We start from the raw sequence: 14,047 nt of genomic DNA, 5'->3' as shown, positions 1-14,047 counted from the left end.
TTGGCACTAAATTTTATCAGTCAACCACAGGTATGCTCTGCGATTTTCACTATGGATAAAAATATCGACCAAATAATTTCAAAGAATCATTGAAAATGTTGTAGAAAGCCTATGGCGAGTGAGCTTTATCAAAAACACGGGTCTACGAGTGGTATAAGGCTTTTACACAGGGCCGAGAAGTCCTGGAATATTTGCCCCGATCTGGTCGCCCTTCAACGGCTTCCACGGATGAAAGCGTCAACAAAGTCAAAGAAATGGTGCTGGAAAAACATCAGTCAAGTTTGAACGAGGTATCTCATGTCATCATCTTAACGTCTCTCACGAATCAATTCGCAACATTTTACACCATTAATTGGGCATGCCACGAGTAGCTGCTCGACTCGTTACAAGAGAGTTGAATTTCTTTCAAAAAATGCATCGGAAGCAGGTGGCTGAAGGCACGGTTGAGCAAGTGACTAGTGAATTCGGAGCCAATGAGTTTAACATGCAACCAGGCGGCTGAATGGCGCTATCCACATGAGCCAAAACCCAAAAAACTACGTCAAAGTCGGTAAGTGAAAGTCAACCTACTCGTTTTCTTTGATTATCGAGATGTTGTGCACTCGGAATTCATTCCAAATGGTTCTACGGTAAATAAGGAATATTATTTGGAAGTTAGGCGACTTTTGAGGGAGAAGGAAGGAAGTGCGAAGGAAAGGGCCCAATTTGGGGAAAGAAAACTGATGGATCTTGCTCCATGGTAACGCACCGTCTCACAAGGCTCATATTGTCAACACTTTTTTGACCAAGAACTCGACAAATATCATTGAACAACCACCATATTCACCGGATTACGCTTTGAGTCAATAGAGGTCATTAAGGAGCACTCGCTGAAGAAGATCTCTTCAAAAGCGTTTAAAACAAGTTTTGTTGACTGGACTAATCGTTGGCATTTGCTCTCACGTTGGGCTTAATCTCTACACACAGAGTTCATATAAAGCCAATACCGAACAAATCTAAATTATGAAGCGCTCTAGATGGGATATGAAGATAGATACGCTTCAGAAGGGAACGGCAATCCACAATACCTTGAATTATATCTAAGGAAGCTACCGTACGAACCAAGACCGAAAAAAGCGCGCCAAGTTCGGTCGAATGTAAAAGTTTTGCTTACCGTTTTCTTCGATTGCAGGGACATGAGTTCTTGCCATAGGGTAAAACGGTCAACAAGGAATATTACCTGCGAAGCAATCTGCCAGGAACGCCCGGATTTGTGGAAGAACAAAAATTGGCTCTTGCATCACGATAACGCCGCTTCTCACACATCGTTGCTTGTGCATGACCTTTTGGTCAAAAACAACACACTAATGATGCCACAGCCACCGTACGAGTATTCCCTAGATCTGGCCCCCTGTGACTTTTTCTTGTTCCCGAAACTGAAGAGGCCCTTAAAATGGCAACGCTACGCTACGATTGATGAGATAAGCATCGAGACGGCATCGAAGAAGGAGCTAAACAAGATAAAAAAATGATTTTTTGAAGTGCTTCGAAGATTGGAAAAAACGTTGGCGCAAATGCATAATATCTCATGGGAATTACTTTGAATGGGACAAAATAGATATTAATGCATAAATAAATAATAAAAAAAAACACAACATTCGTGATACTTTTTGAACACACCGCGTATGTATGTGTATTAAACTTGGCAATGAGCATGAAATGCAATTGTAAGTATATATTAATAACCGGCCTTACAGTATTCGATTTAGGCAGTACAAATTTTCAGTACATTTTTGCAAGCTTCAGCACTTATTTCACCAGCTGTGGCAGTTTCGGTTTCATGAATTGTGTCTCCGGATGGTTGGCATAATATTTGTCCTAAACAATGCCCTTCCAAAAGTAGTCTAATGGAGTAAAATAGTAGCTTCTGAGTAGTCAATTAACATCTCAATAACAGCTAATTATTTGAATTTCGATTTTCAATATTCGATTTTAATATTTCCACAAATTTTTCAAGCAAAAAGCAAACTACTTTTTAAATTTCTAATTACCAACTGCATTTCTAAAGCAAGGCGGATGTTGCAGTAAAAAAAATCTATAGTTCAAAACACTAGATGGGATGTCCCCGGATGCGTCTGTATGTGCTTCGCTACCTCACCTCAAATGTGTCACCAAGCCGGCAAGGAACAATCGATTTTCCAGCAGCAACCAACTAACTGACGGCACAGTCAACTCAATAGTCGACTTGAGTGCCTTCCACAGTTTATTAAGCAACTGTCACCTAAAGAAAAGGAATATGCACAGACACATACATACATACATACATTTTGCTGATATAATAAATGAAGAAATTCAGCAAGCGCACCACAAAAGTAGAAGTGCATTCGAAGAAGTGGCAAGCGGCGAGACGTGGCAACGACGGGCAGAAGTTGAAAGAAATACCTTTAAATTATGAGCAAATGCCAACTGTAACCAGAGCTGCCTTATGAACAACTGATTATTTCAGAGGAGGTGTCAGAGAGAGGAAGTTCATCAGACTTGTAGAGAAATGTGTCGGTTGGTATGTCTTTGGCGTAGTTCGCTCTATGGTTTTTGATCTTGAAGTTATTGCAAAGAACCCCAATTTATGTTTGAATGTAGAAACGCGCACACACACACACACACACACACACACACATAACTTGTCTCATCTTCAATAATGCTTGGCTTACCGATTGTACCTGTTCTGCATGCAGACGCTTATCCAAGGCAACTGGCACACCTATTCGGTATGAAGTCATACATTTGCGAGTACTTATAAATATTTATCAACGCATACAAATTTATTATTAAGCAACTTTCAAGTCAACCTTAAGAGTGGCGACAAAGGACTCGTTGTCAGTGGCAACTTGAGGTTTGGCTTATTGTGGCCGAAGCAGCGGCTGCGAGCCAACCACCAACCACGAACCATCGCACCAAGCAATCGCCAATCCAACCAACCAACCAACCTACCGTCCGACCGTCCAACCGATCGACCGACAGTCCGACCGACCAGTCATGCAACCAAACCAACCAAGCAACCCAATTAAATAAACGACTAGAAATCCTTTATAATAATGAACATTTTTGCTTGGTTAGCCAAAGTAACTAAAATTTCCAAGCAACACCAATACAATGCGTTTGTATCCTTATGCAGGACATGGCTACCAACAACAAGCCAGCAAACCACCTACTGCCAACGCTTTGAAGCTGATTTGTTTTTACTTACATTTACATACTTACATCGGTGACTGCTGGTGTTTTGCTGTGCGGTGGTAAAGGTGGAGTATAGTCATGTTTGTATGCATGTGTGGTGTGCATGCTGGTGGCCGGTGTCAAAGGTGAAATCGTTATGTGTCAGCAGACAGTGAACTCGAGCATTCAGTCGCCACTAACCAGACCAAACGGCCCGGTCGCATCGCCAAGCCAAATAAGTTTCGAGCCAAGTGTTGATTTCGTTAGAAATCTCTCGCTTCTTTCGATGCTACTTTCTTCATAAGCGTACTTTGGCTCGATACAAAGTTAGTGACATACTTGAAATTAAATTTCTGTCACCGCACAAAACGACAATATGGCTTGTTGCTCGGCTGTTCGCCTGCTCGTCCCGCCGCCGCCGCCACTGCGTGTGTGCTTAGTATGTTAATTTCATTCCTAATGTCCTGCCACAAGCACCGCACACCACCACCCTCACATGTGCAGGCATACATATTCGTAGTTATATACATTGATATGTATATGTGCAGGACACATGGCCTCAGCTGCTCGTCAGTTCCAGCTCATAAGTCAAGTTAATTTCATGTCATTTGTTTTCAAAATTTTCAACGCTAGATAAAATTCTTCTTATCTTTTATGTGAGCACCCAAAAGGATGCGTACATAACATTAAAAGGAGGAAATGTAAAATACTTATGCGAGTGTGTGTGTGTGCGTATGCGTGTGTGAGTGATGACGGTATAGAAAAGCACCGGATTTTGTGGATGATTTTACCTTTTTCGCTTATTTACAGTAGCAGTTTAGGTGCGTCTAAGTTCCGAAACCCCTTTTTGTGAATTCCAAAGTATTTGCATTTATTTTAATTGGATGTTCACAAATTGGGATTGACTTAAAATTGGAACGGAAATGAAGATGAAGAGAAGAATTATACTCATTAAAATAAGAAATATGTACGAGGCTCGCTTCATTTTATTGGGTAATACCAGCATAGAAGCCGCCTTGTTTCACGGCATGTCATGAGCATAAAATTTGTTAGTTTTTCATAAAACGAGTAACCTGAAAGTCAAAAATAGAAAATTAAATCAAAATCAAAAACAAAAAAATTTTAATTTTGAGCTTAGAATCTCAATAGCCTCCAGTTAGCTACACTAATTAGAGTAAGATCCGAGAAATTATAGGAATACCCTATTTAGAAAATCTCAGAAGATAAGATGGCTCGGACACGTTTTGAGAATGCCCACAGAGAGAACAAATCGAAAGACCGTTGAATTACACCCGTTGGAGGCCCAAGAAGAGGACGCCCCAGAAAGATATGTCTCGAAGAAGTGGAAGCTGACCTCGCAAAACTAAACGTGCGGAGATGGAAGAATGTAGCCTTAATAGAGAATGAGATAGAGATAGAGATAGAAATAGAGATAGGATAGAGATAGAGATAGAGATAGAGATAGAGATAGAGATAGAGATAGAGATAGAGATAGAGATAGAGATAGAGATAGAGATAGAGATAGAGATAGAGATAGAGATAAGGATAGAGATAGAGATAGAGATAGAGGTAGAGATAGAGATAGAGATAGAGATAGAGATAGAGATAGAGATAGAGATAGAGATAGAGATAGAGATAGAGATAGAGATAGAGATAGAGATAGAGATAGAGATAGAGATAGAGATAGAGATAGAGATAGAGATAGAGATAGAGATAGAGATAGAGATAGAGATAGAGATAGAGATAGAGATAGAGATAGAGATAGAGATAGAGATAGAGATAGAGATAGAGATAGAGATAGAGATAGAGATAGAGATAGAGATAGAGATAGAGATAGAGATAGAGATAGAGATAGAGATAGAGATAGAGATAGAGATAGAGATAGAGATAGAGATAGAGATAGAGATAGAGATAGAGATAGAGATAGAGATAGAGATAGAGATAGAGATAGAGATAGAGATAGAGATAGAGATAGAGATAGAGATAGAGATAAGGATAGAGATAGAGATAGAGATAGAGATAGAGATAGAGATAGAGATAGAGATAGAGATAGAGATAGAGATAGAGATAAGGATAGAGATAGAGATAGAGATAGAGATAGAGATAGAGATAGAGATAGAGGTAGAGATAGAGATAGAGATAGAGATAGAGATAGAGATAGAGATAGAGATAGAGATAGAGATAGAGATAGAGATAGAGATAGAGATAGAGATAGAGATAGAGATAGAGATAGAGATAGAGATAGAGATAGAGATAGAGATAGAGATAGAGATAGAGATAGAAATAGACATAGAGATAGAGATAGAAATAGAAATAGAAATAGAAATAGAGATAGAGATAGAGATAGAGATAGAGATAGAGATAGAGATAGAGATAGAGATAGAGATAGAGATAGAGATAGAGATAGAGATAGAGATAGAGATAGAGATAGAGATAGAGATAGAGATAGAGATAGAGATAGAGATAGAGATAGAGATAGAGATAGAGATAGAGATAGAGATAGAGATAGAGATAGAGATAGAGATAGAGATAGAGATAGAGATAGAGATAGAGATAGAGATAGAGATAGAGATAGAGATAGAGATAGAGATAGAGATAGAGATAGAGATAGAGATAGAGATAGAGATAGAGATAGAGATAGAGATAGAGATAGAGATAGAGATAGAGATAGAGATAGAGATAGAGATAGAGATAGAGATAGAGATAGAGATAGAGATAGAGATAGAGATAAGGATAGAGATAGAGATAGAGATAGGGATAGAGATAGAGATAGAAATAGACATAGACATAGAGATAGAGATAGAGATAGAAATAGAAATAGAAATAGAAATAGAAATAGAAATAGAAATAGAAATAGAGATAGAGATAGAGATAGAGATAGAGATAGAGATAGAGATAGAGATAGAGATAGAGATAGAGATAGAGATAGAGATAGAGATAGAGATAGAGATAGAGATAGAGATAGAGATAGAGATAGAGATAGAGATAGAGATAGAGATAGAGATAGAGATAGAGATAGAGATAGAGATAGAGATAGAGATAGAGATAGAGATAGAGATAGAGATAGAGATAGAGATAGAGATAGAGATAGAGATAGAGATAGAGATAGAGATAGAGATAGAGATAGAGATAGAGATAGAGATAGAGATAGAGATAGAGATAGAGATAGAGATAGAGATAGAGATAGAGATAGAGATAAGGATAGAGATAGAGATAGAGATAGGGATAGAGATAGAGATAGAGATAGAAATAGAAATAGACATAGACATAGAGATAGAGATAGAGATAGAAATAGAAATAGAAATAGAAATAGAGATAGAGATAGAGATAGAGATAGAGATAGAGATAGAGATAGAGATAGAGATAGAGATAGAGATAGAGATAGAGATAGAGATAGAGATAGAGATAGAGATAGAGATAGAGATAGAGATAGAGATAGAGATAGAGATAGAGATAGAGATAGAGATAGAGATAGAGATAGAGATAGAGATAGAGATAGAGATAGAGATAGAGATAGAGATAGAGATAGAGATAGAGATAGAGATAGAGATAGAGATAGAGATAGAGATAGAGACAGAGACAGATAGGCGCAAGGTTGTGAATGAATCACCGATTCACCAGGAGCTGTGTTGCTAAGAAGAGAAGAAGAAGTTTGTTTTCACAGAGCCATAAGGCCTGTCCTCATACAACTTTCTCGGCGCACTGACGTTCGCAATGCGCGAAAATCGAGTGCTTGCTAGCCAAGAGCGATAGAATAAGAGATTGCGCTTTCCGATTGCGGTGCTATGACGGCTGAAGAACTATTATATGGCCCAGGAGAAAATAACGCAGTATAAGTAATTAAATAATTTGTATAACTCTATATAAATCGGTAGCAAAACTTTAAATGCGTTTTTCTCAAAACTATGTTTTTTGACGTCGTGATCACTGTAACTTAAAAACTGCTTGGGAGATTAGGTTAGGTTAAGTTGGCCTGGCTGGCGGAAAGCTATCACATAGACCTATTGGTTCTTAGTGGTACCAGATGGAGCTTGACCCTTCTCTTACTACTTATCTTCGTTCTGTTTACACATGATTTTCGCGGTTTTTCGAGTGGCTAGCTTGTTCAACCTCCTGTCTATCCGTGTTTTCATGTCCCCAACGATGCCATTGTAGATCGTATTTAAGGGTTTCGTTTTCTTGTTGGAGTTGGATGTAAACAGCGCTTTTGGCGATCTCATCTCCAATTTCGTTTTCTGCAATGCCCTTATGTCCGGGTACCCACTAGATGTGTAACCGTCGGTCTGCGGCTAGTCTCTCTATGGCTTCCTTGGCCCGAAGAACGTTTTTAGATGAATATGAGTTTATTGCCTTTATTGCCGCTTGACTGTCAACGTACTTATGTTAGAGTTGCTCGATGTCCTTGCTAGTGCCATTTCTGCAGCCTTTCCTACGGCTTGATAGATTTAAATAAAATTTATACTGCTTTTGCTTCATACCTGATCGAAGGATTTTTTTTTTTTCAAAAACTTCCATTTAGTTTTAACGATTAATTCTCAGTTTTTTCTCGAAAATATGAAAAATATTTCCTGAGGCTGTCATATTGTTAATTTTGAAGAAAAACAGCTTCGATCAGGCACAAGATTATCTTTTAATAAAACTAATTTTTCTTTTCCGATTGATTTTAGATGAATCTCCAAGGACTTCTGATGATCTGGAGACACAGGAAATTCCTTAAAATTTTGCTAAAATCAAGTCGAAACATGACATATTAATGCCACGTTTTTATTTTTGTAAAATAAAGGAATTTACTAGCAAAAAAAATTATTGAAAATTATCATTTTTTTGGGTCTCTGACTACCCCTAACCCCATAAACCAATACCCAGTTTTCAAGAGAGTTACATAGTAAAAAGCAAAATGTCTTCAGCAAAGTGTGGTTGAATTTGACTATAATGAACAATGAAAAGAAAATAAGAGGTTTTGAAAATTTTAAAAATGACTTTTATTATTTACTTTTTTTATTTATTTTATTTATTCATTTTACTTAATTACTTTGAAACAAAAAATTGTAAATATGTACATCTCGACGTTTTTCCATTAACGTAAAAACGAACTGTTCTCTTCAGTTAACTTTGCTGCCATTTCGTCCATCAGCAGACGCAACCATAAAGAATATTTCTTCAACCTTTATTTTTAGCAAAATATATTATTTTGCACCACAAATGAGCAGAGCCCTTCCGTTGCTTGGAAATAACAACTTCTAAAAACTAAACGAGAAGCATGAAATTTGTGGTTGGCACTCTTTGCATAAAGTAACAGAAAATTCTGGTAGCCAACAGAAAAAAGGTGTCCACTCACTTCATTGTAATGCAAACAGAAAAACAAAAACGTACAAAGAAGTCACGCCGCAACTTAAAAGATGCAACTTAAAAACGAGCTACTATTTATTTAAATTTTTAAAATTGTAAGATATTCAGTACTTTTTTGGGTATCCTTTATTAACAATTACAGCTTGAAATCTACGTGGCTTGGAGTCAATCAATATTTTTGTGTGTTGATTCCACTTCTTAAGTATCGCCTTTTTAAAATCAAATTGGTTATGGATATCATATTCTCTAATATTTGTCTTCAAAACTTACCACAAATTTTCGAAGACGTTCAAATCCGGTGATTGTGCGAGTATCAACAATATGGGGCATTTATATATATATACATTGAATTATTTTGTGACTTGTGCTTTGAATTATTGTGACTTGTGCTTGGGGTCGATTTCTTGTCGATAAAAGCGGAAGTCATCTTCAATTTGTTATTTCCCAGCGCTTTGAACCAAATTTTCTTGCAAAAGTTGCTTCGATCAAAGTCAAATTTCCAACTCCATTGAATGGCATGCAAGCCCAGCCCATCACGTTGTAACCACCTTGTTTTATAGTAGCTCGCAAATCCTGGGGATTCAGCTTTTATTGGCCTCGCGGATCTGCCATCTGATCCAAATAAGTCGTCTACAAAAAGTACCGTCCTCCAAAGTGCAGCGGTCGTATTTAGATTTTAGATTTATTACGGGCTATTTTGCCACTGAAATTTTCTTCCCTCAGTATTTTTCGAACAATTTTCTTCACTTGGCGCTCCAACCACTGACTTTCTTTCTCTGTGAAAGTTTTATTTTTAGCCTGTCGTCTCTTATTTACCACAGGATTTTCACGCCAGACCAGCACTTCAACCATTTCATCTACATACCTACCTTCATGCATAAGGTTGACGAACTTAAATGTACAATTTCAGCTATTTCACTACGAGGCATTATTTTTTTGAAATCCTCCAAAACTACCTTACACTATTTTATCGAAGTACGAAGAAATTAAATAGAAACAAAATAAATAAAATATATGCATTCATAAACGCAAAATATTGTGAAATATATAAAACTTTAAGTAAATCGTAAATGCATCAAATAAGGTGTGAGTGACTGTATCAATCTTATTTTGATTGTTGGTTCATAAAAATACTGGATTTTTTTTAAATCATTGCTTGTTTATTACTCTGACCCTTTAAAACGTTCTGTGCCTTTTCGGTCCGACTCCGACTGAGACGGACTAAGATTGTTCGCTCGTTGTTTGCTTCTAGCCTTTTTTTACAAGAAGGAAGCACCGAAACCCTAACCCGGATTTTAACTCGACTTAAACCTCCTACCGCCAAAGACCGATGCACCCAATACTCCCGTCAAGTATATATTTCGTTGGGAGTTGGTTCAAGCTCTACACTCATCGTCTGTTACTGTCCTAACGCAATACGTCGAAAGCGTCATCTGCTTGGTACCACCCGCTGTTTAAATCATTTGAGAAGAGACTCACCCCTGTCGAATCAGTGTGGCTCCATCTGCCATGTCCCTGTCTACACAATAGAAAGGTTAGTTTCTTACTCTAATATCGTAGGTTTGGCTGCATTTTCGCTTTTACTTGCTTACACGAGGCTTAGATATAGAGTACACAGGAGGCAAAAATCAAAATTCTCCACACCTGCTTTTCTTTCCTTTTCATCGAGGTCAAAAAGCTGTCGAAGCAGCCCCGGACATTTGCGAGATGTATGGAGAAGGTGTCATAGGCGAGTTTACCACGCGAAAATAGTGTGCAAAGTTTAAAAAGGGCGACTTTGCGGTCGGTGACACGTCCCGCAGCGGAAGGCCTTCTGAATTCGATGAAGAACGTCTCAAACCACTTTTGAAGGAGAAAATCGCCAAGTCTGTCGTGAACTGACGAAAAAAATGAATTGCGATCATAAAACGATTGTCAATCACCTTCATTTAATGCAATTTACCGAAAAAATGGGAGTGTCGAAAAAAACAAAGAAAGTCGTCAATTTGCTTCTCAGCATCTCGCCCGCCATCGAGCAACACGCGAATATATATTAAATAGCACTTTTTGTACCGAATCGTCACGGCTGATGAGAAGTGGCACCTATACATCAGTATGCAGCAAAGAAAGGAGTGAGTGGCTCCCGAAGATCCGCCAAGGCAGAGAGTCAAGCCGGATCTTCCTCCAAAGAAGTTCATGATATGTGTTTGGTGGGACTGGGAGGCCATGATGCACTGGGAAATGCTCGAAACGTATACCGCGGTCAATGAGGAGTTCTACATTGTCCAGTTACGCCGCGTTAATGAGGCTATTCGGCTGAAAAGACCTAATTGATATGTTCAACCCATACTCCTTCACGTCAACGCCAGGCACCATGTTGCACGATTCATCAAAACCGCACACCAAGAGCTCGAATGGGTGTTCCTTCGACATTTGCCATATTCACCGGACCTTGCACCGACCGATTACCAACTTTTCTGCTCCCTGTCAATCCCTTAACTTCGATAACAAAGAGGTCCTTAAAAACTGGCTCAACAACTTCTTTGACACTAGGCCAGGTGATTTTTGGCGGAATAGCATCAACAAATTGGTCGAGAGGTAGAAAGAGATTGTAAACTGCAACGGCGAATATATAATTGATTAAATTATTGAAAATAATTATTGTTTCTTGTTTAAATAAAACTCTTTGGTAAAAATGTTGTGCTGCCAGTTAAACTTCGGATGTAAAGAGTGATTAAATTTCAAGGGCCGGTGTTAATTTTGAATAAAATAAAATTTTTTTAGGAAATTATTCTCATTTCTCTTTATTATGATAGTATTGGTATGGCTCAATTACGTATGGAACAAAATATAGGTCAAGTAGCTGCCGCGGCCTTGGCGGCACACCTCCATCCGATGGTCCAAATTTTCGATGACGCTGAGGCATAAATGAGGTTCTATGCTGTTAATGTGCCGAATTATCTCATCTTTAACTCTTGAGTTGTTGCTGGCTTATCAACGTACAAAGAAAGAAGTCCAACGGTGCCAAATCCCATGATCTTGGCGGCCAATTGACATCGCTGCGATGTGAGATTATTCCGCCAATGATACTTTTCGCGCAAAAGAGCCATTGTTTCGTTAGCTGTGTGACAAGTGGCACCGTCCTGTTGAAACCGCATATCGTACACATCCATATCTTCCAATTCAGCCATAAAAAGTTCGTTATCATATCCCGATAGCCAACACTATTCACAGTAACTGCCTGACCGGCCTCATTTTGGAAAAAATACGGCCCAATGATGCCGCCGGCCCATAAATCGCACCAAACAGTCACTCTTTGTGGGTGCATTGGTTTTTTGGCAATCACTCTTGGATTATCATTCGCCCAAATGCGGCAATTCTGCTTATGGAAGAATCCATTGAGGTGAAAATGTGCCTCATCACTGAAGATGATTTTCTTCAATATGCATTTTTATTTGAATGCCCGTTTTCATAATAAGCCAGACTAACTTTAACGCGTTGCTCGATTGTGTATCTTTCGATGGTTCAAATTGAGTTTGTCTGAAATTGAAAAATGTCAAATGAAATGCAGAAAAAGCTTGACGTTTAGATGTGGTTCACATTCAACATCGGCCCTTAAAATTGAACATTCCTTTAGAACTACTCTTAGATATTTCGCTTTGTCTGTAAGTGGAGGTCGAAGCCCATTGATTGATGGAAGTCTAAACTGAAGAATATTACTTTTGGTTTTAAACAACATTAATCGCGTTTTACTTGGATTAACATTTAGGCCACTGTTTGCGGCCATTGAGTACTGGCCTTCACACGGCCATTCTTCCACTTTTTGCTTGAGTTTAGTTTAATTCCTTTTGTGGTGATATTAAAAAAACGTGGGTTTTTTTCTTTTGAACTGGGATGTTTGGAAGTATATATATTTATTTGATAATATTTTTCTCACTGCTTTCGTCTTTTGGTTTTATAAATATCAACAGAACATTCTAGACTAATATTCACATTTTTCTCTTTGAAATTTCATATTGAAGGTATTTTTGAATTAACTTCAAAACCGAATTCCTCTGAATTTCATATAATTTCAAATATTTACATGTCTCACGCACTTACATACACACATAGATGCATACGTGTGTGTATGTGTGTAAGTTTTATAACTTCATATGCATGCACGTGTGTATGTATGAGTGCCCGTGCTTACGATATACTTATAGATGTTTATAATTACAATTAGAATGAAATTTTGATTATGTTTTTAATATTAATTGCGATGTAAGTACATTTCTTAAATTGTTTACACATTTTTCTTTTATAAATTCGATATGTGATTTTCTTCGTTTTACAAAACAGTACATTTTCCTCCGCCCACAAGAGCACATTTAGCATAGAATTACTTATTTTACATAAAACTACTTAAAAACCTTTCACTGTCACTGCGTTCTAGCCTCATCTAAAATTCGCTACACAATAAACGAAACTGTGCTTCGCTTGCCCCAACATCAGAGCGCGTCCACGCTACCCTCCTAATCCAATTGCTTTACGTCAAGCTCCAACTCATCATCGTCTGCTTCGCTCTGTTCCGCCAGCACTTTTAAGCCCAACGCCGTCACCATGGCGTTACGCAGCCGCTAGTAGGGGCGCCACACATCCGCTGACTTTGGAGTGCGGCAACGTATTGGCCCATAACCACCGCGTTCCAGCTCAGTGCGTGATGTCGTACTCACATCGTCCAGATCGATAGTCTCCACTGGCGATGGTGAACGTCGCGTTGATGTGACTGGCGGCGAGGCATTCGGATTAGCATTTTCCACATCCGGCGAATGAGAGATTAGCGTTACGCAACGCTTCACCAAATTGACACCGTTAGTACCCGCATCCACAGCCGCCACCGCCGCCGCTGGCAGGTTATTTGCATCCGGCAGTTCAGCTTGCGGCACACCAGCTACTGGTTGCGCTAAGACATCACCTGCCACGTTGCTCCTAAACCAAGGAAAGTCACTGTAGTTACCATAAAGCTGTGTATATAGCCATTGACTGGGCTGTGGCAATAGCGGATTCTGCAGGAAAAGCTGAGCTGCTAAGGCAGGATTGAAGTTGTTCGCTGTTGGCGAGAATTGTGATGCGAAGCCGTTGAAGAACTCATTTTTGCGCAGTGTCGTCGAATTTCGTTGTATTAATGATGTAAATGCACCACTGCCACCACCACCACCGCCGCCTCCACTGGCCGAGCCACTGTTCGAGGGTGGTGAAGTACTGCGACCATCGTCGTCTTCGTGCAACGAAGAAGTTTTTCTTGGCGAACCCGTCACCGAAATACTATCACTTTCGAAACCTGTATCTATGTTGTTGTTATTATCATTATCACTATTCGTCGTGGTTAGAGGCGGGGAAGTGGTGAGCATCGGTCGTTCACCTAAGTTGGTGGTTGTGGTTGTGGGTGAACCCTCCGGGCTGGTGGTGCTATGCGCTGCTCCCACTGTTGATAATTGACGCAACTGTGTCAGGTGATGATGAGAATCTGTAAAAGGAAGAGAAT

General features: G+C 39.0%; 1 protein-coding gene across 1 annotated transcript in view; it reads right to left on the bottom strand.

Moving 5' to 3' along the window:
* Window positions 1-12,883: 12,883 nt before the first annotated feature.
* Window positions 12,884-14,047, bottom strand: part of LOC128857233 (segmentation protein Runt) — a 113,820-nt gene continuing 112,656 nt past the window's right edge. The window contains exon 5 of the mRNA XM_054092882.1: window positions 12,884-14,029. Coding sequence (XP_053948857.1) covers window positions 13,140-14,029 — 890 coding nt within the window. The 3' untranslated portion in view covers window positions 12,884-13,139. The remainder of the gene's footprint in view (window positions 14,030-14,047) is intronic.

Source organism: Anastrepha ludens, chromosome 3 (genome assembly GCF_028408465.1).
Source record: "Anastrepha ludens isolate Willacy chromosome 3, idAnaLude1.1, whole genome shotgun sequence".
In the NCBI taxonomy this organism is placed as follows: Eukaryota; Metazoa; Arthropoda; class Insecta; order Diptera; family Tephritidae; genus Anastrepha; species Anastrepha ludens.
The sequence above is the reverse complement of the archived record's forward strand: the minus strand, read 5'-3'. Positions and strand labels throughout refer to the sequence as shown.